At 52.8% G+C, this 22,279-nt stretch overlaps 2 protein-coding genes across 2 annotated transcripts; one reads left to right on the plus strand and one right to left on the minus strand.

Annotated features, from left to right (window-relative positions):
• The first annotated feature begins 452 nt into the window (after nt 1–452).
• Nucleotides 453–5,448, plus strand: DLX2 (distal-less homeobox 2). The gene is made up of 3 exons (XM_007431083.3): nt 453–1,284; nt 1,574–1,758; nt 3,332–5,448. The coding sequence occupies exons 1-3, from the start codon at nt 885–887 to the stop codon at nt 3,734–3,736; spliced, it is 990 nt and encodes a 329-aa protein (XP_007431145.2). The 5' UTR covers nt 453–884; the 3' UTR covers nt 3,737–5,448.
• A 12,367-nt stretch (nt 5,449–17,815) lies between these two features.
• On the minus strand, nt 17,816–21,347 carry DLX1 (distal-less homeobox 1). Its single transcript, XM_088135833.1, has 3 exons — nt 20,922–21,347; nt 19,930–20,129; nt 17,816–18,792 (listed from the first exon to the last, which is right to left on the minus strand). The coding sequence occupies exons 1-3, from the start codon at nt 21,232–21,234 to the stop codon at nt 18,538–18,540; spliced, it is 768 nt and encodes a 255-aa protein (XP_087991959.1). The 5' UTR covers nt 21,235–21,347; the 3' UTR covers nt 17,816–18,537.
• Nucleotides 21,348–22,279: the final 932 nt, after the last annotated feature.

The following is a 22,279-nucleotide window of genomic DNA, read 5'->3' on the forward strand; positions in this document are numbered from 1 at the left end:
GACGGGGTCGTGAATGGGGCCCCAAGCGAGAGGAAGCTCCTCCAGGCTAAACATCCACGCAGCGCTTTGGTCGGACCTGAACCGACTCGGTCACCTCTAGCCGCGCAAGCTCTCAAACGCCACCCAGCAAAAGCGGCCCAAACAGTGCTTTCCTTTCTGGCCATTGAGTTTCCCTTTCCGCAGCGCCCAAGACGGGGGCGCTCTCTCTCGGTGTCCCCCCCCCCCTTCCTCCCCAGCGCGTGTCATCTGCGAGGCGCCTCCACCGCCCCGGGGATCCAGAGATTAGAAGGCGCGGGGGAGGGAGGGGGTGGGAGGGGCGAGGGGAAGAAAGGGAAAGAAGGCAGCGCGGCCGCAGCCGCGGATTGGCCGTTGCTAGGTGACGTAGCCCGCGCTCACGTGACTGGTGTTAAATGCCCACCTGGCAGCATCCACGAGCCGCAGACAATCGTAAAGCCGCTGCTGGGGAGCCGGGGCCGGGCGTCGCTGCGACTTGCAGCCCGGGGTGGACCGTCCGCCTCAAGAAACGCGGAGCCAAAGTTGGAGCGGAGCCGGGCGACGATGGCAACTTCCTGTCCTCTTCCTCCCGCGACTCCCGCCACGGCGGCGGCGGCGGCGGCGGCGGCGGCTGCCACCCGCGGGGATCTCCAGTGATCTCCCCTCTTCTTCCTCGGACCTCCCAGCGGGGAGGAAGAGGGCAAGACTTCGCGGCTCGGCCTGTGGAAAAAGGACACTCCGGGCCGGTTTCCCTCCCTGCCGCTCGTGGTCCTTCTGTACCCTTGGAGCGAGGGAGGGTGGGAGCAAGCGAGTGAGCGAGCGAGGGAGGAGGGAGCGAGAGAGAGAGAGAGAGAGAGAGAGAGAGAGAGGGGCGGGGATAGAGGACCAGGATGACTGGAGTCTTTGACAGCCTTGTTTCAGATATGCATTCAAACCAGATTACCTCCAGCAGTTACCAGCAGCAGCAGCAGCAGCAGCAGCAGCAGCAGCACCACAGCTTGCATAAGCCCCAGGAATCCCCCACTCTGCCTGTGTCCACGGCCACGGACAGCAGCTACTACACCAACCAGCAACAGCACGGCGGCAGTGGAGGCGGGGGAGGCAGCGCAGGTAGCAGCGGAAGCGGCGGGTCGCCCTACGCTCAGATGGGCTCTTACCAGTATCACCCGAGTGGCATTGGCGCAGTGCCCTACTCCACCAAAGCTGGGAGTTACGATCTGGGATACTCCGCCTCTTATAGCTCCTATGCAACCTACGGGACAAGGACGCCCCCAATCAACAATGACCCCGGTAAGACTCCAGGGCACAGGGGAGATGGGGAAAACTCCCCCACTGCTTTTCCTCTGATTTCTTAAGCCTGAGTGATTGAGTTAGGAATGCGGGGGAGGGGGGGAGAGCAAGAAGCTCCTGGATGGCGTTGTGGAGCTGGGATCTTTTGACCCATCCCTTTAAGGCTCCTGTGCAGGGAATTGTGGCCGCGTTTTGTTCCTAGTCAAGTATCCAGGCTCCGCCGCTTATAACAAAACAGCGTGTGTTGGCTGGAACCAGATTATTCACCCATTTTCCTTTCTTGCAACAGAAAAAGAAGAGGGCGAGCCTGAGATCCGGATAGTTAACGGGAAGCCAAAGAAAGTGCGAAAGCCGAGAACCATCTATTCCAGTTTTCAGTTGGCAGCCTTACAGAGACGCTTCCAGAAGACCCAGTATCTGGCACTGCCCGAGAGAGCTGAGCTGGCAGCTTCGCTAGGCCTCACCCAAACTCAGGTAAGAAGGAATGAGAAGAGAGTCAGGGAGCCCAACAGGCGTCCCATCTGACACACTGGCAAAGTTTGCAGAGTTTCCGTAACCAGATCATGAAATGCCTATGCTGCATGTCAAGTTTGATGTGTTGTGACCTTGGCTAGTTATGTGTGAGTGTGGCTGTTGTTGCCCAGATCCATCTCATTTGGTCAGCTCTGGGTCCAACGTATTGTGCCAATCCAGTAAAGGATTCAGCAATCAGATTAGGCGTGTTGGGTGAAGGCAACGCTAAGAGTGCCAGGTGGGATCTCCTGTCTCCTTCTTTGTGCAGACAGGATCACAGCCCTGCCACATTATTTTGCCCACCAGAAGCGGCTCTTAGAAGAGTTGCTTCCATGCAGAGAGGCTGGCAGCTTGTTTTTTGCAGACGATCTTTTGCCATCCTTTCATGAAAACGAGAATGGTTTACACTGATGTAGATGTGGCCTCAGCCCTAGACTGTGTGGAAGGTTTTCCTTGTCTCTTACCCAATATTGGTTCCTGATCCAGGTGCTGTCAAATTCTTTTGGGTCCCATTGAAATCATTGCTCAAAAACAATGAGGCTTGACTGGATCCTGCTCTTTCCTAAGAGGCTGAGGCTCTTCACAGAATTTAGCACTCCCTGACTCTTTGCTGGATCCTGTCCTATAGTATTCACGGGGGGGGGGGGGGGGGGAAGTGTCAGAATTCAAATATCTGGGAAACTTAAGGCCAGGATCTTTTGCCAATTCATATTTGAAATTAAATGTGAACGTCACATTTTCTTTCAGTTCAGATGGCCATTCCTCCCCCTTTCCTGCTCTTTTGGTCCATAGTTGGGCACAGTCCCATGACATTTTCATTTAAATCCCATGATGAGGGATGTCAGACGGGAGTAGTAAACCCAGAAAGAAAAGAATGCCTTGGAGTTTGCCCAAGAGACTCAGCAAAAAAAGCATGTTCTTGGACGTCATCTCAATTTGTGCCTATGGAATATCCTCGTGAGCTGACATTCTTCCAGCTCCCTTATCAGGGCAGAATCTCTACATACACGCCTATTAAACGCAGGCGGGCCTCTGGTATTTCTTGAGCATGTCCCAACCCTAGTGCCCCATCAACCATGCAAAGAATTCACTATGCCTAATCTCAAGACATCACAAAATATCAGGAGACTTTCCTGATCAAACTTTCCTCGGTCAAACTCCTCACCCTTTTGTACCCTCTTCTGACCACCCCCACTTGATCCGTGGGTTACCCTGACCCAGCCTCCAAACATCCCTTTTGGGGACCGGTCTCCTCCTCTTAGCAGCAAGTCTTGCGGGTGACAGCACTTCCAGCCCGCCATAAACAAATCAAGTAGCCCTTGGCGAGGCGCTAGCAAAAAAGCGGGAATTCAGTATCTCCCCTTGTAAACTCAGAGTAGAGCAGGGTGGGAGCATCTGTAGAAGTCAGGAAGCGGAATGAACTGAAGGGGAATTCTTGTGGGGCATTTCTGTTTTATGTGTATCTTATGTGGAAAAAGGCTGGGATGTTACCACCTCCCGCTCATTCCTCCTTTTTTCTCCTCTCTTCGGCAAGGTGAAGATCTGGTTCCAGAACCGCAGATCCAAGTTCAAGAAGATGTGGAAAAGTGGTGAAATCCCAGGAGACCAGCAGCGTGGTGGTAGCTCCTCTCCGACATGCGCCTCGCCTCCTGCTTCAGCCACCCTCACCTGGGACTTTGCTCCCCACCCGCAGCGAATGAGTAACGGTGGTGCCACCGGCAGCGGGAGCAGTGCCGGCTCAAGCCCTGGGACTCCGAGCGGAGCGGCTGCTTTCCTGGGTAACTACTCATGGTATCACCAGGCATCCAGTGCCGCTGCAGCTTCCCATCTGCCAGGAGCCTCCCCAATCCTGCAACAAGGGCAGTCTCACCAGCATCACCCCCATCTTCATCACCCCCATCACCATAGCGCAGCTGTCAGCGCAGGGACCATTTTCTAATCCCATCGCGTAGGCCCGTGCACTCAGTTCTGCTCTCCAAGGGATCCTCCCGGGTGGAGAAGGAAGGCTTTTCTGTTCCAGTGGGCAGAGAGGTGTTCCCCTGGTGCTTTGGGAAGTAGTCCATAATTCCTTCCCCACCCCAAAGTATCTCAGCAGCAGCGCCCGACTTGGTGGTGCCAAACGGGACGAGCACCTTGAAACTTCAGCAATAATCCCTGAAGTTTCAGACTGAATGAGAATCTAGCTCTCCTCCCCCCAAACCTCCGCTCAGAACACCACTCACCCAATCCAATCCGTGACTCCAAAGTCGCTGACAACGTTCTTATTGACAAGCATGAAATCCGGGCAAAGCTGTGGTCACACCCTTGGTCAAAAGCCCTCAGTGATTGTTTTTCTCCTTCAGGGTTCTCTGTCCACCCACTCCATCACCTCAACCTAATCTTTGACACCCATAAGACGTTAAAAACTGTGCATGCGGCGCACACAGGTCCACTTTTCTCCCATTTTTCATCAAATCGCTAGTGCAAAATTTCTTATTTAATTTTGTCTATTTTTTTATACGTTTTTATAGGTGCCTTTGCAGATGACCTCATTTTGATGTTGGGGGGGAAAAAAGATAAATAATTTTTATATGTAGATATTTAAAATGAAAAAAAAAAAGAAACCCAGCTGTGTTTAAATTATCTTTTTTTAAATGTTTGCAGGACTTTTTCTTCGCAAGAAAAAGATATAAATATATACATATATATATATATATGTTTGTAATAGAGTTGTTTGTGCTAATTCTCCCCAAACCTCTTTGTCTTAAAAAAGAGGAGGGGTAGTTTCATTGGACAGGCTATATTTGTTCATGTTTTGTGAACCAAGAATTTTTTATGCCATCGTTTTCTCTCTTTCTCTCTGGGCAGCTTCCATACCCTCTTTGTTATTCTGTTTTTTACCTTTCAACTTCACTATCACAAAGAATAAGCTACTGAATTTTCCCAGTTCGTAGTTTAAACCTTTAAAACATTTTTTTAAAACGTATGTTCTTGGTTATTTATTACAAAAACCAAACAAAAAAAATCACTCAATGTTACTTTTACAATATGAAGAGATTATTTAAATAAATTATTGTTTGCACCGTACTTGATTCAGTCAGTAGTGTCTTGGAGAATCATTTTTCTGTCTTCTTCTGGTATCTTCATATTGGCCAGACTGTGCACTGGGTGAGAAACCCGCTAGCCTGCAGACGTTGGAGGCGCCCATTTTCTTCCCATCTCTTTCCCGTAACGAAATCCTAGTTCTTCCTGCCACCCACCAATTAGTTCCTTCCGTGGAATCAATCATCCCTTCGGGCAGAAAGACGCCGCTTCCGCTGCTCTTCGTCGTCGCTCTGAGGGCCTGAATCTGGGCGGGCTTCCTCGCTTCTCCGCCGCTGCTGCGAGCCCGGCACCTGTTGAGCGACGGGGCCGTGCCTTCTTGAAGGGCATTTTCGAGCCACGAGGACGCAGATGCGGTGCTGCTCAGCGTCGTCCCATCCACACGCACGCGCGCGCGCGCCCCGAGGCAGGAGAACCGCGGCTGCCTCCCCTCGGCGACCCAGCCTGGATCACTCAACGCTTCTCCGCGCTCGCCTAGACTCGGCCCCACCCCACTGCGCTCTGGCGCCAGTAGACAGGGAGGCAAGCCGGGCAGGCTCCTGGCGGCTTCCCGCGCTGCAATCCCGGCAGTGTGACGGCGGCTCCTGAAGCTGCTGGTAACCGACCTCCCCCGTAATCAGCCCCCGCGGATGCGCCCCAGGCCCACGCAGTAGCGGGGAGAAAGGAGTCCCGAACGCCTTCGGCTTGGCCTGCTTGCGCGCTTGGCCGCCTCTGCCAGAAAACCTCTCGGAACTAAACAGCCGCTGCTCTTGCTGAAGATTTCCTTTATGAACAAACGCGAGGCAAACCCAGACACGGGACGTGGAACTACAGCAGGTCTGGGAAACAGCGCTTCAACTCTGTAGTTGTTTGGTTTTGCCTTCATCTCCGGTTATTTATATTTTTGCCCCACTTCACAGGCTTTCCCTGGATGAGGGTGACACTCTTCTCCTGCTGACAGTACCCACTGCACTTGTATTCGAAATCCAGCATATTTCTATACAATCTATAAAGGTGATATATTAGTAATCTGTCACCTGAAAGGCTCACAGATCTGTTACGATTTATGCCACAATGCATCTGTCAGTCTTGCAGGAGGCTGGGCACCTGAAGACTAACGCCAAAAAGCTTGTTCTGGCTTCTGTATTTGGCAGGAGAGGCCAAAGGATGCTCTCACTGCCCCCCCCCCCCCCGCCAAAGCTCAAATCAGATAGGGAACCTTCCAAGGTTCCATGAACGATTCTTCAGGGTCTTACAAATATGTTGGTGCACCGTGCAACAGAGGGGGTCCAGCAGCAGTACCTGGAACAAAACCGTTATGCAACTGGGGTCTACTGGGGCAGATGCTTCTTCTGGCAGCCTCCTTTCTTTATGATGAGGATGATGATTCTTTTCCTTACATTTTATAGCTATGAGTTGACCCGTGGGAGATGTGCATGAATATAGTTAGTATCTATTCCATAATACTTCAAATAACTGTTAAGTATGAAGTCCAAACTAGCATCTAGAATTACTTGCTTCACTTCCAGCAAATAGCCGGTACTTGCCTGGTTTCAGTGACAAATGTGATCACTGACTTTAAATACCTTGACTGGTTATTTCTACAGATTTCGTGTTTTCCTGTTGCTTTTGTAGCCATAAACATGAAACCCTGAAAGCCCTTAAACTGGCTCCTTTCTTATTGAATCGCTGCGACACATGCACTAAAGCACTCATCCACCCCTCCCCTTATTACTCTGAAGATCCGTTTCCATGACTCAAGATTCCCCACGACTACCCCATCCTGCGTAGCTTCAGTTTTTAGGAGAAAAACGGCCCTCTTCGTTTCCTGACAATGAGCATGATCGATTTGGGGGGCCATATGATTTCACTCAGTAAAGATTTGCTTTTCCCTACATTGTGTCTTTTCTGTGTATTAAACTTCGACTCCCATAATCCCCAGCCGACAGAATAAGGATTATTGGAGTCTAAGATGTAAGAAAAACATTAGGTGGAGGACCCCTCATTTTTTAAAGGCAAATTGGTTATTTTCCTTCCGTGCTGTACAAGTCTCTCTCGGTAACTCCGTTTTACTTCCCGGTCTTTGCCAAGGTGGTTTGTGGGACGAGCGCCCCGCGAAACGATTAAAAGCCCCACAAGATCTCTACTCGCCTGCCGAGACATAGGGCCGCTTCCTCCTCGGGCAATGCCAGCAGCGGCGTCAGTAGAAAGGTTAAGAAACGGCCACCCCCTTTCTCTGCTGACATCTTAGGAGGTGCTGCTTGGCTAGACTGTGCTCGGACGAGAGAAAAGGTAAGGATGCACCTGAGCAGATGCCGGGGAGGTGGCAGGAGCCGGCGAAGGAGCCAGAGACTGGCTGCGAGCCCGGGGCCAGGCCGAGGCGGCCTTTTCAGCAAAGGCTTTCCTTGTCCTCCAGAAGCTGCACGAAGAGCAAAGAGTGCAGGGGTGAATCGCCAGGCTGCCCGCTCGCGCCATCCTGGGGTGGGGAGGCGGGGGGAGCGGGAGGAAGAGATGAATGCGCTGCCAAACGGGATGATTAAGGGGCCTAAACCTCAACGCGCCGGAGGCGGTGAATGTGCAGCCTGACTTGGAATCACGCAACCCGCCTTGGCACGAGAAGCGGGCGGGGGGGCGCGGAACAAGCGGGCGGACAAAATCCGGAAGATAGCGGGGTGTGGGCGGTGTTGTCCTCTTCCGCCCCAATCAAAAGCCCTGTCACGGTTGGCTTCGTCAAAAAACAACAGCAGCGTTCTTACCAACCTCCTAAGGCTGTCAGGCTAAAAGCCGCCCGGGCAAAGCAGGTCAGTTTTACTCAGCCCCATCTTGCAGAAAGAGAAAGTTCGTGCTTAGGAAGGAAAAAAAATGGCCACGCTTCAGTAAGTTTCTGGCCGCGGAGAGGGAGCGCTGGAGTTCCAGAACCGTGCGCGTCTCTGGCTACTTACTGCCCCTTAAAGCCCAGATTCCCTCGGGCAAGAATCTCGCGAAACAAAACGGGCGCCACAGCGCGCACCCCCCACCCATCCAGACGGCGGGGGCGGGAAAACAACACACAGAGAGAAACTCCGGCAAAGCAAACGCACGCGCAATCGCCCCCCACCCCCGTCTCCCTTGAAGCAAGCCCGCCCGGCGCCCATCTCAGAAGGGCACAGCGAAGAACAAAGAAGGAAAGAGGCAGCGGGAAGAAGGCGAGACGCGGCGGGGGGGGGGGGGCGGTGAGAGAGGGAAGGGGCAGCTGGAGGAAGCGAAAACGGGAGCGAGGTGGGGGAGGAGAGCGTGGGAGAATCGGCGCTCCGGAGCGTGGGCGGGAGAGCCCGAGGGCGGGGCCTGAGCGAAGCTCCTCGGCCGCCTGAGGCGCGCCGCTGCCAAGTGTTTCCCACACAGCCCAGCTCCTTGCGAGACAACGGGCCCTGTGATCCTTCCGAGGAGCCCCCCTTCCAATGTGGTGAACCAGGCCTGGTGAAAAATGGAAACGGGAAACGAGGCACCTCTGCCTCCGCAGGAAACAAGGGCTACTAGCCCTTCCCCTAGAGTCCAGAGGCCGAAAGAAAGGCGCCCACTTCTCGAACACCCACTAGCTGTTCTTACCAAGGGACGGGCCCAAAGCGCTGGGCGCGCGCACACCAGTCCAGACAGGGTCGCCCAAAGGCTTCGTTGCAAGCGCTTCCACCCACGTGCGTCCGAAAAACGTGCCTTCCCCCAAGACACCCCGCCGCATATTCGTTTCTAGATGATGTTGTTATTTCTGTCCTTTTTTAAACAGGAACACAAGACAGAGTGAATCGTGCTTCCTTCTCTGATGTTTCTCTAAAACAACGACCTTGCGAGTAGTTTGGTCTGAAGGACAGTGACCGGCCACAAGTCACCCAGGAAGCTTCCGAGGCTGCGGGTCTTTCCGCTCCTAGCCCACCACCTAAACCAGGACACCACACTGAGATCCCACATCACTCACCACACTAGCAGGCTCGGAGTACCTTCACACCGACAGATAAGCCCCTATCCCCTAAGTGGGAGGGGGAAAGCAAATTACATTTAAGTCTGCCTTGTACAAGTCAGAAAGGGAGGTATAATCTGTTAAATTACTGCTCACCTGGTAATCATTGCTCAGTTAAACAACGTGATGCGCCCACGCACACACAGGCACACCAAAAGTAATAGGAGCCTGATTTGGCTCCCCAGATCTGGGCAAAAGGCATCGGATCCCATCGGACCGTGATCTCTCCACCATATCCGGAGAAAACGGACATACTTGGTAAATAAAAGATTTCCACCAGACTAATCAGATGAGTCCAATTATTTCATGAAGTTTACAAGAATGGGCCCCAGGAATGATGGGTAGAAACGTTATTCTGCTTTTCTTCCAAGACACAGGGTGGTTTACGGTTTAAAATAGTAAAGCAATATATAGTCTGGGAGCGAGGGGGCATTGTGGTGTGTGTGTGATGATGTTCACGATGACATTTTGGCCGTGCATTAGAATCGTACCCTTCTGAAGAAGAACCGGCTTCATTTTGTCCTCAAAATAAAATTTCAGCTTTAATGGGATTTTGAATGGGATTTTCTCTGAATGCGATGCTTTTAGAAGGTAGAGAAATCTGGCTTATTTTCAAGGTCAGCCCTAAGAATTAAGCTGAAGTGTTCTGAACTGAATTTTCTCAGGTCTAGATGCCCAACAAAACTAGACCATAGTTTTTGAAAATTGTTCACTTGGCTGTATATTTGGGTCCCTTGTTGGAAGGCAGGCAGGCAGGCAGGCAGGCAGGCAGGCAGGCAGGCAGGCAGGCAGGCAGGAAAGAAGGAAGGAAGGAAGGAAGGAAGGAAGGAAGGAAGGAAGGAAGGAAGGAAGGAAGGAAGGAAGGAAGGAAGGAAGAGACCTGTGTAGGTTATGGTCTAAAGACTGCGTCAATATTAGGAAGCTAAACTGACCCGTGGAGAAAAGTAATTTTGGACCTGGTATGCGTGCCTGTGTGAGAAACATTCTGTGCCATAGCTTTGCTTCTCAGTACCTGTAATGGAAATATCAATAATATGACATTAATATATAATATAATATAACATAACATAACATAACACTACTACTACTACTACCACTACTACTACTCGGACACCAAAGAAGAGACCATTGCATATCAGCACCTGGGCAAAGGAACTGCAGGGACAGGGACCTCGGGGTACCAAGGGGCCAGACTGTGACGGAATGAGGCTGCAGTGTGGACACGCCTGGGTCCTGGTCCCGATCTGCTCCAGAAGAAATCATCCCATAGCTTCTGGGGGTGGTAAAATCGCCTCCTTTCCAGCCGTCCCCGGGAGCTCCAGGAGGCAGAGAAACGGGGAAGATCGCAGCTGGAAGACAGATCCAACCATCATCCCTTGAAAATGATATTTAGACAGATATGGGCATTTGCACGTCAAGACCGTATCATCTTAGAGGGTCATTTGGGTCAGCCTGACTTTACGATTCCAACCATCCATTTTTCCTTTAGTATAGTATTGGGCTATACTGCATTGTATTATATTACACTACGGTGGTGGTGGTGGTTGTATTGGCTCCAAAATACACTGAGAACATCTCGGAGACAGAATAGATGTTTCACTGTCAACATACAGGCAATCTCTTTCCCCCACCCTGGTTTTTCAAATAAAAGGGCGGGGAGGAACCCGATGGAATTTAGCCCGCGAAGGAGATGCCTTTAGCACAATGGCTCCCTTTCAGACCTTTCGCCCTGTTGTGGCTGCGTTTATTTGTCTTTAAATGATTTCGCTGCAGATAGGAGGAACCTCACATGCTCTGGAGAAGTCTACAGCGCTTTTCTTTAAAGTCCCATCATGGGAAAGGGAGGGGGGACAGGCAGCCCGAGAAAGCTGATGTGTCAGAAGGAAAAGGGGCTCATTTTCGTCACTAACTCTCTGGCCTTTTACAGCCAGTGGGGCTGGGAAAACAGGGGGACGTGGTGGGCCTTGTTGAGCCCCACACAATCACCAACCCGCTGTCTCATTTCTTTTTCCAGAGAGATCGGACCGCCTGACTTTCTGCTGATTGGGCCCCAATCATCCCCTGTTGTCTTTAGCTGTACCCCGTTTCCTGGAGGTGCTGAGGGGCCATCTCCTCCCTTTCCCTCTACCCTGCCTCACCACAGTACCAGCTTGGGAACAGACTCCCATGCCTGCTGCTTACATTGGCCCTCCAGGGAACGGGGAGGAGAAAGAGGAGTCGGGGGAGGTAAAGCGATGTAATTAAATTTCTCCCCACACATTTTCCGGGGGGGGGGGCGGAGGTCACCCTGGAATGCAACTTGAGTAAAGGGAGTAATTTTCCTCTGAAAAATGGTGGGGGGACATGGTGGGGGGAGGACCTAGTAAAAAAAAATTGCCATTCAGCAATTTGCTAATTTAGCCCTATTAAAATGGGGGGGGGGGAGATAGAACACCCAAGAAATTCAATTAAAGCCGCTCTGGCCAAAGAGCTATTTGAGGTATGAATATCTCCCCTAAAGCTGGAGCAATCATGTGGCATTAGACACTTCCGGAATCCTATAGCCAACTTGAAAAATCCCAGACCCCCTTTTCCCCTAATTTTTGCTCTGATCTGTAATTTTATCCACATTTGCACTAGTTTGAGCATTCTGGCTCTCCCATCTGAAAGCCTGCAATTACTATATAATTCTTCGCAATTTCACATGTCCTAATATGGACTGTAATTTTTGCGCAAGACAATTTCCTGCTATTTCAAGCATCAACATTGTCAAAGTTGTATGTACATAATAAATGGGAATATCAATGCATAGTTTTTAGCATAACATCTTGACTCCTCGATAATTATATCCGTTCGGAGCCTACGCAGAATTAGCCTGAATTGCACGGTAACTGCTGCTGCTTTAAAATTTTAAAAAATTACTCATAATTTTCCCAAAGATTACCAAGATCTCGAGTGCACAATGTCATCAGCGTAATGAAGAGTAAACATTTATGCTAATAATCTGCAATTTTTTTCCCATCAGCTATAAAGACAGAGGCTATATAGCAGAAAATTTCAGTGATATTCTGCAAGAGCCGGGCTGCGAAAACCCTCCTGCGCTCAGCGGCACAGTTTCCAAGGACCCTCGAGCCCACTTTTTTTCCGGATGTTCTCTGGATATTTATTCCTGTGGCATGGCTATTTCTCACACCAACACCCCCAGACCCAGCCCTCTATTTTCCAGTCTCTCGGCAACTTTTCCCTGCAGCAATTTGCTGTATCGAACCTTGAGATAAAGCAAATGAACTGGGTCGGGATTGCTTGAACATTGACGCCTAAGAGGTAAGTAAGGGTGGTGGGAAAACGGCTTCCCGGGGGGGGGGGGTGTCAGTGTCTCTTCTCCCCTCCCTTTTATATATGCGTTTTGACACTCGGTTTTCTCGATACGGAGAGGAGAACGAAAAAGAACAGGATTCGTTCTGCATCTGCTAATTCTTCGATCGCAACTTCTTGTCGATTATGTCCGGATTATTCAGAGTGTGCGAATGGAATGTGTATGTATGAGCGCGCGAGCGCGCGTTGTGTGTGTGCAAGGTTGGGAGGAGAGGGCTACCGTTGTTCGATCCCTAGAAGTTTATAGTGGAATAGGGAAAATGGGGAGGGGTACGCCTGGCTTCTTGGTGTCACCTAGTTGTCCAGTCTGTCAACCGAAGCCAACTCAGGGTTTGTGCGGTTCTGTACAGTAACGGTGTCGCCTGTGAACTAAGCTGTAGGTACGGGGGGGGGGGGTTGGAAAAAGAGAGAGGAAGAGAGGGAAAGAGGAGAGGAGGGTGCGACTGTGTGAAGCTCTGGGGCTAGTGCAGCTGACCCGGGGGACCAATGATTTGCCGCCGCCGCCCCCCCCCCCCCGCCTTTGCCCTATCTGATTTTAATAGGGGGAAGAAAAGAGGACAGGATGTATAGTGGAGAAGTGTAAGGCGAGCCTCTGAACGAGGAAGCCCATTTATTTCTTGATTGCCCTTTCGTTCATCTTTGATCTGTGCTGATCTAAAGAGCTTTGTCTTGTAACTTTAATTGACCATGCTTAAAAAGGGGGGGGAGGGGGCTCGCATGGCTTTGTGCATGCGCAAGATGTGAGATGTGTGTGTCCAGAACTAGAGCTAGACACTCACACACATATACACACATATACACGCCTGGTGACAGTTGCAGACCTGGGGAAAGATTGCGGGCAGGGGAAATAACATTCTCTACCGCCCCCCTCCCTCAGAGAAAAGGGGAAAGACAATGGAGAAGACAACTGGAGAAAGCCGCTCGGTACCCGCTCGGCGAGCTGGGGGTGGGACAACACGCAGAAGGCAGATGGATGTCATCTGGATTGGATCCTTAGATTTTAACTATTTCAAAATTTAGGATGCAGCTGCCTTTGCTGGGGGAGGCCGACGCCTCTCCAGCTATGGAGAGGGCCCTTTAATAGGGAGAGAGGAGTGAGATTCGATTTGGGGGGATTTTGGACGTATGAAAGAGGGGTCTGTTTGCCCATTTCGAGGGAATCTGTCTTCATTACTTCAACATTGTGCATTTGCTAATGCGGAAGGCCCCCTTCCTTTTGACAGCCCCTGCGCCATACACCTGCGAGCAATTTGGTGCGCTCCAGTATAGAGGGGGAGAGATGGCAGTTCGCACCGATTTCATTGCTCTCTCTCTCTGTGCCTTTCTCTCCTCCCTTATTCCCCCATTCTCAATGCACAGCAAATTTGGCTTTCAGTGCGTTATCTCTTTTGTTAATGCAAAAAGATTCCCTGGGCGAAAAAATTGCTCATAATTACCAGAGAGATGGGGAAACTGCATTAGAATAAATAAACCTGAAATTACTGTAATTATGTTGTGTTTGATGGGCTCGGCTTGTAATCAAGAAGAGAATACAGTGAAATGATGCTGACCCTCTTGGGTTTTGCAGCTGCACGCGCACTTTGGGGTCTTTTTTAGGAGAAAAGGAGTCATTCTGATTATCATTAAGCTGTGTGTAACCTACTGCAGAAGTGTTGGGAAATGAGAGGCAGACGCTTCTCTTCCCCCCCCCTCCCCATGGGGGAGAGAAATTACCTATTCCTAAATTGCGTTTTACCATTGACAGATTTATCCGGTAGGACTGTGTTGTTTGCGGAGAGACCACGGTTGAAAAAGGCGTAATACTCGGCATCAGTTTTTAATCATTGTAATGAGGTATTGTTTCAATAGAAGCCCCTTCGGATGATTCAGAGTTTAATTAATATCCTCATTATGATGAATTTCGAATCAGATATTTGATGAACTACTTGTCAGGAATAAGGCAGAATTAATTAGGTCTGCGGCGAGATTAGCATTTGCAAATGGTACAGTTATAATACGCCGTAACTCAAGCCCGCCTTCATTGGGAGAAAACTAATAATTTCTCTATTTGGACGGGTTAGCTCGACCTGATTGAATTAAGGAAAGCCGAGGCGTTCGAGAGGATTCCAGTGCGAGTCTGCTTGACCGCGGGGCCTTCTCACGTGCCCCTTCGCCTGGCCTGGATCCTTGCCTTGCCTTTCGAGTCAGTTCCAGGCCTGCTCGCTAGAAGGGCCGCCCCGGCAAGTCCGGATCGCTACAGCCAGATTCCAGATATTTGCCTCCGATCTTGGACACAGGAGAGCAGTCCCGAGGCTTGCAGGAAGCTCCTCCAGGCAACTCCTTCCTCGCCGCCCAAGGAACAAGGAGGCTGGGACTCTCCCACGGCCGGCGTCGCCTCTCTTCCCAGCGCGGGCCCCGGCCCCGAGCAGCCCCGCGCTCTTGCGCCGTCTCCGTCTCGCGCGCGCTCTCGCTCTCGCAAGGAAGTGCATTAGCCGGAGCCCCGTCATCCGATCACTCATCGCCCAGAATTGAAAAATGGGTGCGTGTCAAAACAAAAATCGATACAATTTCTCACCCGCTTCCTTCCTCCTCGAGCAGCCTCCTGGAAAGCCACTCCCCACCCCCGCCCGATCCACACCCACTTTAGCCTCTCCCTCTCCTCCTGCTTTTCTCCCACCCCAGAAGAAACTTGCTAGCGGATGCGCACCTCAGCCGGAAGACAGGCAGGCAGGCAGGCAAGGGCGGCTTTCTCCAGCTCCGAGCTCCTGATGTGCCCGGCCAGCCGGTTTGAGCTGGCACCACGGCCGGGAGCTCTGATCCCAGCCGCGATCCGAAGAACCTGTCCTTCGATCCGCCCGCCCCCCCGCCGGGTAGGTCGTCGTGATCTTTGCCAGCGGGGTTCGTTTGCGCCCAGGCTCAGCCTGAGGGCCGGTTTTTAGGCCCCGCTCTCTTGGCTCCAGGGGCGCAGAGGTCCTTCTTTGGAGCAGAACGGCTGCCAGCCTTTTGCTTTTGTACTGAGCCGAGGACAGAGATTTCACGGAACATAAGGCACCCTTGGGAGAGTTCCCTCTTTAGCTCAGAAATTTTGTCTGCCCATTTCCTCTCAGTGGGAAGGAAGGAAGGAAGGAAGGAAGGAAGGAAGGAAGGAAGGAAGGAAGGAAGGAAGGAAGGAAGGAAGGAAGGAAGGAAGGAAGGAAGGAAGGAAGGAAGGAAGGAAGGATCGATCTAAATTCTCGGTCCCCTGAAATCTGCCAAGAGGCTGAAAAAGTAAGAGGCAAAGATCTCCAAGTTATTCTAAACCCGTTCTCCGTAGAGTCCACTCCGTCCCACAAAGCAACTTCGCTGGTAAAAACGAGCAAGCAGAAAAGAAAGCCAGAACAGCCCCAGCTCTCCAACCCCTAGTCTTTCCGCAGCGCGCCTTATCCGCTGCCCCTCCTGTTATCCTCACAAACTCTCCCCGACTTTAGTTGCAAGGCGCAGGTCCTGCCGCGGCCCTGGGGAAAGGTGCTGCCGGCTGCTCTTCCCTGCCGGCAAACCCCCAGCCTTTCCAGCGACCAGCTGTTTCCAGCGGGGCACCGGCGTCTTACCCTGGAGCCGCTTCCAGGCTGGGTGAGGTCTGAAGGCTGGACAAGTCCGTAGTGGCCAATTTTCTCTCCGGGAAGGGTGACTTGATCAACAGAGCCGGAGGTAATGACAAGAGGCTATGGGTTACTGGAGGAAAGGAGACGAGGCTCCAGGCAGTTGAGAGGGTCTCTGCGCGCGCGCGCTGGCCCCCAAAGATCGGGAGGCACCGGCAACAAGGGCCTCGGCTGTTTGCTTGGTCCCAACGCTCCTGGGCCGCGCAACTTTCCATTCCCCACCCTCTTTGCACTCCTGACAAATTCCCCCGCTCCTTTAAAGTGGCTCCCTCAGAGGTGGCTTTCCTCCCGCAGGCCACCTGTCCTGGCTCCTGGGGAAAAACTACCGCATCACCACTAAGTTACCCAAAAGAACAGACAGGAAGAGAAGGAGTGAAAACATCACTTTCATCAGGGTTGGGGCAAAAAGGAGATCTCCTCGTAGACCCTCCGCTGGATCAGGATCAGACACGAGGTCATTCGTGCCGCTGGCCTAGCCTTCTAGGACGAGTATACGCCTAGCAGAACACTGTAGCAGTGGACAGGCAAACCAGCTTATGCTAAATCAAGGATAACTACAACAGCAACAAAAAAACCAATACTATCCTGGTCTGATGCTTATTATTATTGTTGTTGTTGCTGCTGTTATAATTATTTCCTTTCCTTTAGAGCCCCCCATCACGGGCGCGATCTCCATCTCTGGGTGCCAAAGGGCATATTCCTTCAGGCTGTCCCTTCTCACACCCACACCCAGATCCAGACCCTGAGCACCAGCCCCACCGTCCTTGGAACACTGGGGAGAGCCAGTGGGGGAAATGGTGGGGCTTACCCCTTGCCCTGTCTAGCGTGCCTGCTTGTCCACTGCCGACAAGTCTGCCACGCTCCTTCTGCATATTTGCAGGGCCCTGGGAAAAAACACAATCCTCAAAGATCCCCAGCCTTTCCCGCTTTGGCCAGGGTTGGGAATAAGCACCACCATCGGCACTTCCCATCTTGTACAACACGTGTAAAAATGCGACTGTTGTGCTGGGTGCACTCTGGGTAAGGAGAATTCCCTCTCTGTCTTGCATTCTGTTCCCTTTTCCACTCCCCCCAATAAAGCAATCTAAGACTATTCTCTAAAACCAGACATCGGCCTATAAACCTCAAAAAGAAGTACAGCAGATTTCCACATTATCACATCGTGGGAGAAAATTTCTTCGGTTGGTTGGTTTGCTTCTGTTTTGCCCAAGCAAATTCATCAAGGATCTCAGTTTTTATTTTAAAAATCGGGTATTTTTATAGCCACACCCAACCAAATGGGCCTGTGGAGGAAGAAGAAAGCAAGAGAGAAACCAGAAGCATTTGCTAAAAGCCCAAAGTTTAAACAATGCTATTAATTAGGGAGATACATTGACAGGAATTAGTCCTTGAACTGGAGAATAGGTGTGGGAAGGGCGGGCTTAAAAAGACTGTTGGCTGTTTCGTGAGTGGGAAATGAGTCAAAAAGTTGAGGTTTTGAAATGGCCTAAAGCCGAATACATCTGATCTAAGCGCCATCAAGTTCTATGACGCCCTGTCAAGCAAAGTGCATAAGATTGTAGTTTACAAGTTTTCCAGCCTTGGAAAGAGATTATACCCCCGTGCATGACTTTTGAAAGGTACTGTGTTACTCCTCTGAGTAATAAATAAAATAACATAAAATAAAGTTATGTGGTATGCTTAACCACTTTCACCACATCAGATTTTGTGGATCACAACCCACTTTACATTTCATTCCATTTCAGGTTGAGATCCATGAGAATGAATCTGATGAAATAAAACTGATTGGTTTTAAAGAACTATAAGACTCGTTTTCTGCATGTGTGTTTGCAGTCCAAATCCCATTGCCTTCCTTCGATCCAATGTACATATGCCCCAAACAGAAAGGTGAACAACAATTATAATGAGACAATCTCTTGAGTGTGTGTGGTTGGTTTGAAACAAACGGCGTGAACACAGCGTCACTTTTGCAAAACAGATCCGCCCATAAGTTTATTTTAAAAAATGTTTAGGACTCTCATAGTGGTAGTTTAAGTCAATAAATAATAATAATTTAAAAAATCCCCTTTTCCCATTCGACAAAAGAAAAAATGTACACCGAGGACTACAACGAACACCGAGAAGGAAAAAAATGAGAGGGAGGGAAGGAGGGAAGGAAGGAAGATTGGTTGTCCCTTGGCGGCAGCCAGAAGAGGAGGATGAGTTGAAGGGAATGGCCTACGTTTCATTAGGACAGGACAGAAAGACGTCAAGAGAGAGGACCCTGCTCCCCCTCCCTTCCTCGTACAAACAGGTTCGTTGCTGCCGGCGTCCTGATCGTCCACCCAAGCCGAGGGTCGGATTCTGCGGTGCTGCTGGCAGGCTGTCGTCCGGCTTGGCTGGGGGACGATCTGGGGCCGCCGCGCCAGCTGTCTGCAGTGGGAACCAGCCCCGCCTGGCATCTGTGCTTGTCTCTGGAGCTGCGACCCAAGACCGGCGGCGGCCCAGAGACGCCCCGGCTGGCTCAGGCTTCGCCGGGACGAAGGCGACTTCCTTCCATGATGCGATTCCCCCAGACCAACAGGGTGCGTTTGTTTGTCTGTCTGTCTGTGCGTTCGGAGTCTGGTGGTTCCAGCCGATGGGGCGATCGGCTTGTCGGTTCAACGTTGCAAAGGTAAAAAACAAACACAAAAGCCAAAGCAAAACAACACAAACTGGAGCCGGCCAACCCTTCGCTCCTCACATCAGCTGAGGCTGCTGCATAGTCTCCTGGTGGGCCGAAGGGTACCAAGACGTGTAGCTGGGGATGTAAGTGCCCGGGGTCCCCGTGGAGCTCTTACCCGACGACGAGCTGGTGTTCCAGACTGGTGGTCCCGGCGGAGAGCTTGCCGACAGCGACCTCCCGTTGGCCAGGGCGCTGCTTTCCAAGGCGGCTCCTCCTTGCTTCATTAGCTTCTTGAATTTGGAGCGCTTGTTCTGGAACCAGATCTTGACCTGCCCCCCCGCAGGAGATGCAACGTTCAAACCACACCGCAAGGCTAGCCCTCCCTGCCCAAGCCGCCCTCGATCCAAGAAAGGGCTCCCCCCTCTTGCTCTCCCCCCCCCCCATCTTCAGAGGAATCCGGTCTCGGCCCCAAGGCGCCAGGCAGCGCTCGGCTGCGACCCCGGCCCAGAAAGGTCGATGGAGCTGGAGGCGCATGGCTGGGAACGGAGGCGCACTCCGACTTCTGCTTCCTATTTTAATGGGGGAGAGAGTCAGCTGCTGTTCCCAGACTAGCCCGGGTCGTTTTTAATCTTTTCCTCTTGCCTGGTTCTGCCCATGGACCAAGGAAGGGCAACAACTTAATTTCCCCCATCCACACATGACTAAGAATCAGGGTGCTGCGATTATTAAGACCTTGGGATGCGGGGACAGGATAGCCACTAACTGTGCCAGAGGCAGCGGACTCTAAGCGCGCCCAGCTCCTAATCGGAGAAGGGCCCAGGCCGAAGGAGGACGCCGCCTCAATAAAAAGCCCAGGGGGGGTTCTTTTCGGGGTTTGATGTTTCGACCCAGAAAGGGGAGGGGGAGACAAGAATGGTAGGGTAGGGGCGAGGGTTAGGTTAAGCGAGAGTTCCTCTGGAACGGACACCCGGAAAGGGAGCCGGATTGTTTTGATGATTTCTGGCCTGGCTTCCTCCGAGACCTGAAAGGGAATCTCTGGACCCTGAGAAACCCGAGCCATAAAACCGCTGGCTCCTCAGGGCCCTATTTGGGGGAAGTAGAGTCCCATTTTAGAGAGCAAAAGGCACCTTGGAAAGAGGAGAGGTAAGCTCGACCAAGGCTTCAGAACTGAACGGCTCAAGAACAAGAAAAGAAAGGCGCCGTAAAGCAAATAACATATTTTAATGTATTTTTAGGGCGCTATCCCAGATTTGGGGCGACAGATTGGCCCAGGCAGCGGGATGCGATAGAGAGGAGGGAGTCCTTCGGGGGAGCTTTTGTTCAGCTTCTCCGGCCCCGAACCTCTCCGCCGCTTCCTCGCCGAAGGAAGCCCAGATCGGGAAAGGCCAGGCCAGGCGCCAAGCCTGGGGGACGGGAGGGCGTCCCAGGACCGGGATGGGGAGGGGAGACGGCACCGCTCTGCCTACCTGAGTCTGGGTGAGGCCCAAGGAGGCGGCTAACTCGGCTCTTTCCGGCAAAGCCAGGTACTGGGTCTGTTGGAAGCGCCGGTTCAAAGCCTGCAACTGCAAACTGGAGTAAATCGTCCGGGGCTTCCGGATTTTTTTCCCTTTGCCGTTAAAGCGCACTTCGCCGCCTTCCACCACGGTGCTTTTCTCCGTCTCGGTCCCTGGAAGAAGCGACAAAAAAAGGCTCGTGAGGGGTACCTGGATGCCTCGCTAGCCAGGCGGAGGGGCGAGGATCAGCACCCGCGACGCAGCTCGCAGTCAGTCCGGGTCAGAGATCTGGCCCTGGCCCCCGCTGGCCTCCAAGGGGCCCGAGAGCAGCGGGGTCAGGCTCCCTCCTCCGCCCTCCAGTCAGTCACGCTTAATGAGTCCCGAACCCCACCGGCAGCCCCCGAAGTCGGGCGGAGATGAGGCGGCTGTTCTGCAGCGGAGGAGAGGTTGTTGGCAGTCCCGGAGTTCCGTCGCCCGTGGGGAAGGGGAGAGGGAAAAAAGGAAAAGTTTTTCTATTTTTACAGGCGGCGGCACTTTAGGTTTAATTACCCTTAATTGCATACATTGTTTATAGCGCGACGCAATAAATAATTGCCGAGCCTAATAGGCGCACATCTGGGGGGGGGGGAGTTGGAAGAGTGCAGAGGAAATGCTTTCGGGGCTTTGCCAGCCGGGCCTGGTGTGGCTTTGTGTGCAAACTCCAGAGATCTTGGAAACTGGGCTGTTCCCTTGAGGGTAGTTGGGGCAGAAACCAGAAGGTTGGGGTTTTTTGGGGGGGGGGGGAAACCTGCCCCCCTGATTCAGTTTGGCTGCATTTCTTTCTGCTTCTCTTCCCCATCTCCGCATTTTTCGGGGGGGGTCCATTTAGGGCTTCTCCCCTCCCCTCCCCTCCCCTTGCCCCCCTCCCTACCGACCCCCTCCCCTCCCTGCCCTGCCCTCCCCTCTCGCCGGCAAATGGCACGTACCTGTCTCCTCTAACCGAGTCTGAGCCAGGCTGGTGCTGTTGGGGTAGGACTGCACCGAGCTCATGTAAGGGTTGCCCGAGTGGCTGCTGACCGAGTTGACATAGGGGTAGCCCAGCGGTCTGGAGAAGGAGGACGCGGCGCTGTACGAGCTGTCCGGCTGCGAGTGGCCGGCCGAGTGTAAACAGTGCATGGAGTAGTGCCCGTGGGCCATGGGCGACGGAGGCATTTGCTGCCCGGGCGGGCCGAACTCCATGAAGACCGCCTTGCCTGAGACGGGGCTATTTAGGCTCTCTGGCATGGCGGTCATGGTCATTGCTCGCCGCTGACTCGGGCGCCTCGCTCGCTCTCGCTCTGGCTCTCTCGCTCTCCCTCTCTCAGTCCCTCTCTCTCTCTCTCTCGTCTTTGGGGGGGCTCTCCCGGCCTCGCGTTCTCGGGACCCAATTTAAGAGGCCCGGGGCTTTTCACTTTCCATTCATAAGAAAATGGAGTTTGGCTCTTTGAAAAAGTGTCTCTAAGGCATGAGATGCTGGGGGGATCTACACAAACTCGCCTAAAAGCTTTGACTCAGCCAAACGCCATGAATATGCATGAGCTCGCCGAGCTGATTGGCCCGCCGTCTGGCAGAAGCGCTCGCGATTGGCCCGAGACGCTTTTAGGGGGCTCGCCGGCTGGACCGGGCGAGCAAGAGACGGACTTCGCCTGGGCGGAGGAGATGCTGCCGTGGGACCCTTCCAGCCGCCTCCCCTCGCTACGGGTGTGGGGAGGAAGACGGAAAGGTTCGCAGACCAGGAAGCGGGCCCTCTCCGGCAGTCCTCTTCTCCGCTGCGGAGGATGGATCCCTGGCTCCATGCCCCAGTCTCCGCTTGACTTTTCTGGGTACCCCCACCGGTGTGACTCGTGACTAATCCTCCACAGCAACTAAGTGTAAGCTAGAGAGGAAGGAGAAAGGTCTCCCTCTCCCCCAGCCCCCCCCCCTTCTCCGGCTTTGCCTCTCTCCTGCCCCTAAAGCCTCTCAGGTGGGTGGGTGGAAGCTGCTTCCTGGAGCCGCGAAGCGGCCACTGGCTGCGGGCCGACCATCCAAGCAGCAAGGCGACGTGAACGCAGTCGGCAGGTGTGGTGGGGCGAGGCCGGCCAGGCCCCTCCTTGCAGGCGCGCGCAATCCGCGGGGGCAGGTTTTCCCGAGGGTGCATTTTGTGGGCGAGAGAGGCCAGGGGAGCAGGAGGGCCGCCAAGCCCCGAACAAGGCCGAAGAAGCAGCGAGCTGGAGGTATCCGAAGCGGCAGTCGAGCGCGGAGGGGCGCCGGACAACAGGTCTACTCCCGACAAGAAATGTCACTCGTGGGTCAAGTCGGGTCATCT

The sequence above is a fragment of the Python bivittatus genome, unplaced genomic scaffold (assembly GCF_059951505.1).
Source record: "Python bivittatus isolate LINGU-HERP-01145 unplaced genomic scaffold, Pbiv_v1 ctg000200_np1212, whole genome shotgun sequence".
Lineage (NCBI taxonomy): Eukaryota > Metazoa > Chordata > Lepidosauria > Squamata > Pythonidae > Python > Python bivittatus.